This window comes from Micropterus salmoides, unplaced genomic scaffold (genome assembly GCF_014851395.1).
Source record: "Micropterus salmoides isolate LMB-PRFRI ecotype aquatic unplaced genomic scaffold, ASM1485139v1 Ms_hic_scaffold_3879, whole genome shotgun sequence".
Classification (NCBI taxonomy): domain Eukaryota; kingdom Metazoa; phylum Chordata; class Actinopteri; order Centrarchiformes; family Centrarchidae; genus Micropterus; species Micropterus salmoides.
In genome coordinates, this window is record NW_024043238.1 from 10580 (window position 1) to 15171 (window position 4592).

General features: G+C 40.4%; 1 protein-coding gene across 1 annotated transcript; it reads left to right on the forward strand.

The window, feature by feature from the left end:
* Positions 1-4548, forward strand: LOC119885040 (ATP-dependent RNA helicase DDX19B-like). The gene is made up of 11 exons (XM_038695295.1): positions 1-160; positions 344-407; positions 515-707; positions 797-889; positions 2248-2350; positions 2447-2561; positions 2657-2834; positions 2943-3180; positions 3772-3931; positions 4029-4224; positions 4397-4548. The coding sequence occupies exons 1-11, from the start codon at positions 98-100 to the stop codon at positions 4455-4457; spliced, it is 1464 nt and encodes a 487-aa protein (XP_038551223.1). The 5' UTR covers positions 1-97; the 3' UTR covers positions 4458-4548.
* The last annotated feature ends 44 nt before the right edge of the window (positions 4549-4592 follow it).

Sequence of the window (4592 nt, forward strand, 5' to 3'; positions counted from 1 at the left end):
CGTCACTGCACTTTGCACGCACATCATTCACGCTGACATCAAACTTTTTGATAAAAATTTATTTGTGTCGAAATAAACCCACAATTAATGTTTGAAAATGTCCGAAGACTCGTGGGCGGTTGCAGTCGACGTTCAAGAAGCTACAACTCCATCCATACAGGTAAGGTAAAGTTTTAAAGGTGACCAACAGCTTAAAAAATAACATCAAACGAACTTGCTCATCGTTCGTTAGCAGGTTAGCTCAATATGCTACCTAGCTGCTGTGTCTGCAATATGACATGCTAACAATTTTCGCATTATTTTTTTAGCCTTAATGTTATAAAACTGTATTTCCTCTGGCCAGATTGACTTCTCAAAGAAGGTGGATCGACTGCGTGGTCCACGCAACATAAGAGGAGACATAAATGGTAACTTAATTAGTTGTTCTCCCCTTATTAACATCCCCGCTATCTAATTTTACCGCTTAGTTGTCGTGGTGTCTGACGGACTTTTGTGTGGTTTTCCACCTGTGCAGGCAACATTGTGCCGGAGAGAGCTGAAAATGGAGGCTGGACAAGAGACGGGGACAAAGTGGACCTGGCTGAACAGTCCCTGTTGAATAAACTGATCCGCCGCTCTCTGGTGCGGAACAGAAACCAGGTGGAGGTTCTGCAGCGGGACCCCACCTCTCCTCTGTACTCTGTGAAGACCTTTGAGGAGCTGAGACTGTGAGTTTGAAATTGATCTGAAATAGATGAGCACAGTATGTCTCCCCCCCCCCAAACAATTTAATCTTTGTTGACTTGATGATCAATAGGAAACCTGAGCTGCTGAAGGGTGTCTACAACATGGGTTTCAACAGACCATCCAGAATCCAGGAGAATGCTTTGCCCATGATGTTGGCACAGCCGTGAGTTCATTTTTACTCTATTGAAGAAGTGCAATTCTGATATCCAAGTCATTTATCAAGAAAAGGCTTCTCAATGGAAGGATTGTTGCTTTCTCTCCTATGTATGTCTTTAAACTTGATTACCTTGGACTTTGGGAAAGATATTGTCAGCAATTTGTTGAGGTTGGAGGAGTTGGTGTTTTAATTTCAAAATACTTTATTTTCTTGCTCATTTTTCTCAATATGAGGATTTGCTGTTCTTCTCTTTGATGACATGGCAAATTGAACATTGACTAAATATTGCTCTATTGGTTTGATTAAATGACCCGACACCATCACCATGGAAATTCCAATAGGGTTTTTGCTGACATTTTTTTAGACTAAATGATTATTCAATTAATCAAAAAATATTCACAAAATAACAATAATTTACTTTGATGGAATGCAGATTATTTAAGGAGTCTTCCATTAATAGCAATTATTTCATTGATTATTACGCCTGTTAAATTCAGTCAGAAAAATCACAATTTCAAGATGACATATTCAAATTGCTTGTTTTGTCCAACCAACTATCCAAAACTCAATATTCAATTTAAATATAAACTGAAAGGAGTGGTAAATCCTCACAACTGAGAAGCTGGAACCAGCAAATGTTTCGCATTTTTAATTGAAAAATGACTAGTTAGATCGTCTAATTATCAGTTTCACTTAACAGTTTAATGCAGGATTTGGCTTTAGGGGTAGAATTTTGACTTTTCCCAGTTCATTCAAATGGCTGGAACATACTATCAACAAGAAATGAAAATATCAATGGTTTTACTAATTTGGACAACTAAATGTAAACTAGATTCTCTCTCTCTCTCTCTCCTCTCTCTCTCTCTCTTCTCTCTCTCTCTCTCTCTCTCTCTCTCTCTCTCTCTCTGAGAGAGATATCTATCTCACACACATACTGATTTATCCTGAAGTAAAATGGACTAGGGCTACAACTAACAATTATTTTTATCAATTTATCTGCCAGTTTGTTCTGTAAATCATTAGAATATTGTGAAAAAGGCCCAATGTCTTGTCAAAATGTCTTGGTGATGAAGGTGACCTCCATCAAATGTCTTTTGTTCAACAAGCAGTCAAAATATTCACTTTACTATAATGTAAGGGCAAGAAAAGAAGCACATCTCACTTATTTCTGCTTGAAAAATGACACATGATTAATATATTATCACAGTCTCTGACCAGTTTCAGTTCTAAAATGGACTATAACTATCATCCTTTAATTTAATGCTAAAAACTATGAAGTAGCTATTAAGAGAATTTTACCACACTTGCATCAGGCTTGTCTGGTATTTATTAACTTCTTTATGTGTGTATTTCTCTGGTTCCAGACCTCAGAATCTGATTGCCCAGTCTCAGTCTGGCACAGGTAAAACCGCTGCTTTTTCTCTGGCCATGCTCAGCCATGTAAACCCAGCTAAAAAGTGGACTCAGGTAAGTGTAACATGTAGTCTGCAGAGCCACCCAGTGTCCCTTCAGTTGGAGACGCTGAAGTAAACTCTCCATTTAAAAACGGTTTGGTTCTTTCAGTGCCTTTGCATCTCGCCAACATACGAGCTTGCGCTGCAGATTGGTCAAGTAATTGAGCAAATGGGGAAATTTTGTCCTGATGTGAAACTGGCATATGGAATTCGAGGCAGCAAAAGTAAGAATGTGACCTTAAGTGTAGTTACGTTGCATGAAGTCATGAGAGAGCCGGTGTTGGTTATATCACTATGTGAATTTCTGCATTCTGTTCAGTGGAGCGAGGCACCAAGTTGCAGCAGCAGATTGTCATAGGAACGCCGGGTACAATCCTCGACTGGTGCACCAAGTACAAGCTCATCGACCCAAAGAAGATTACTATGTTTGTGCTGGACGAGGCTGATGTGATGATCGCCACACAGGGTCATCGGGACCAGAGCATACGTATCCATAGGTGGGTTCCTTTCAGAGAAGCCTACCAATGACAAGAGTTTAATTTGTGATGTCAGTCAACAAGCCTCTCGTCACAATATTTTCCTCTTTTCTCTCCGTACCAATGCAGACAACTGACAAAGGACTGTCAGATGCTCCTTTTTTCTGCAACCTTTGAGGACTCTGTGTGGAAGTTTGCAGAGCATGTGGTTCCCGATCCCAATATCATCAGGCTGAAGCGTGAAGAGGAGACTCTGGACACCATCAAGCAGTTCTATGTGGTCTGTAAGGAGAAGGAAGACAAATTCACAGCACTGTGTAATCTATATGGCACCCTTACCATTGCACAGGCCATGATCTTCTGCCATGTAAGTCAGTTGTTTGAACTGTTTGGTCCACACTATATAATGAGAGAGAAAAAAAACACTTTCCCTTTCGCTGTTGGATCTCAATTACACCTGGTGATCTGTGTCTGGATGCACAAAATGGATCAAAGCATCTGATACGCAGGCCTTTGCATTTATACATGGTATTAATAATTCTCTCCGTCTAAATATGTACATACATGAGGCAGGGTTGGAGGATGTCAACAAACTTGCAGAGTCCCACGTGAAGGGAAGACTTGTTGGCTACTACTTGTAGCTGTTAATGTGCAGCTAAACCTAGTAGGTAGAGGCAAAGTCAGGAAGTGTTTTTCCTTGTCCACATAGGATATCCAGATACAGATTGCATGTTAAAGCCAGATGTAAGTGTGGTGTTGACGTTTGGTAAATTGACAGGTGATAAGGTGTGTTTTAATGCATCTGCATTGGCCAAAACATGTCTTTAAGACGTTACCTTATGGTATGACTTAAAAATATATCTAATTTATCACAAATAACAAAAATTCAAATTTCAGCAAAATATCCCCTGACAGGATGCAGTATGAGCAATTCAGTTCAGCTGATAGTTTTCTTCAGACTCGCAAGATGGCAGCTTGGCTGACTGCAAACCTGACCAAAGAGGGCCACCAGGTGGCATTGCTGAGTGGGGAAATGACCGTGGAGCAGAGAGCTGCGGTCATCGAACGCTTCAGGAACGGCAAGGAAAAGGTGCTCGTGACCACCAATGTGTCCAGAGGTGAGGGAGATTAAGACTGACTGACTAATTAAAACATCGTCTTTGTTGGGAGGGAGTATAAGCGTACCCAACCTATTTGTGGTTATGTTGACTACAGGGATTGATGTGGAACAAGTGTCACTTGTGGTCAACTTTGACCTGCCTGTGGACATGGATGGGAACGCTGACAATGAGACATACCTTCACCGGATTGGCCGCACAGGACGCTTTGGCAGAAGAGGATTTGCTGTCAATATGGTTGACAGCAAACACAGCATGGATATTATCAACCAAATTGAAATGCATTTCAGTATGTTCCCGTTTCTTTCAGTTTGATTAACACAGCAAATATAAATCCTGTCAATCTTTATATTTACATAGGTTTATTGTTGCTGCTCACCAAGTCGTGTATTTGTAAGAAGAACTTGGCAATAATATGATTCTGATAAGGATCCTAACATGACTTTATCTCTCCTTCTCTCACAGACAGGGAATCACAAAACTTGACACCAGCAATCTTGAGGAGATGGAGAGCCTAATAAGCTGAATGCTTTGCTACATGCACTCCCAATACTGAGGCAGTTAGACGTGTTACGTCAAATGTGACTTGAGTTATTTCAAGGGTTGATTGTAATGTTTACAGAAAAGACATGCGTGCTAATGTTGGCTATGGAAACTTAGT

Excerpts from the sequence above, each read along its gene's own strand:
- LOC119885040 (XM_038695295.1), top strand. The coding sequence starts at position 98 with ATGTCCGAAGACTCGTGGGCGGTTGCAGTCGACGTTCAAGAAGCTACA. Across the intron at positions 890-2,247 it reads CCCATGATGTTGGCACAGCC|ACCTCAGAATCTGATTGCCC; the intron begins GTGAGTTCATTT and ends CTCTGGTTCCAG. Across the intron at positions 2,835-2,942 it reads CAGAGCATACGTATCCATAG|ACAACTGACAAAGGACTGTC; the intron begins GTGGGTTCCTTT and ends GTACCAATGCAG.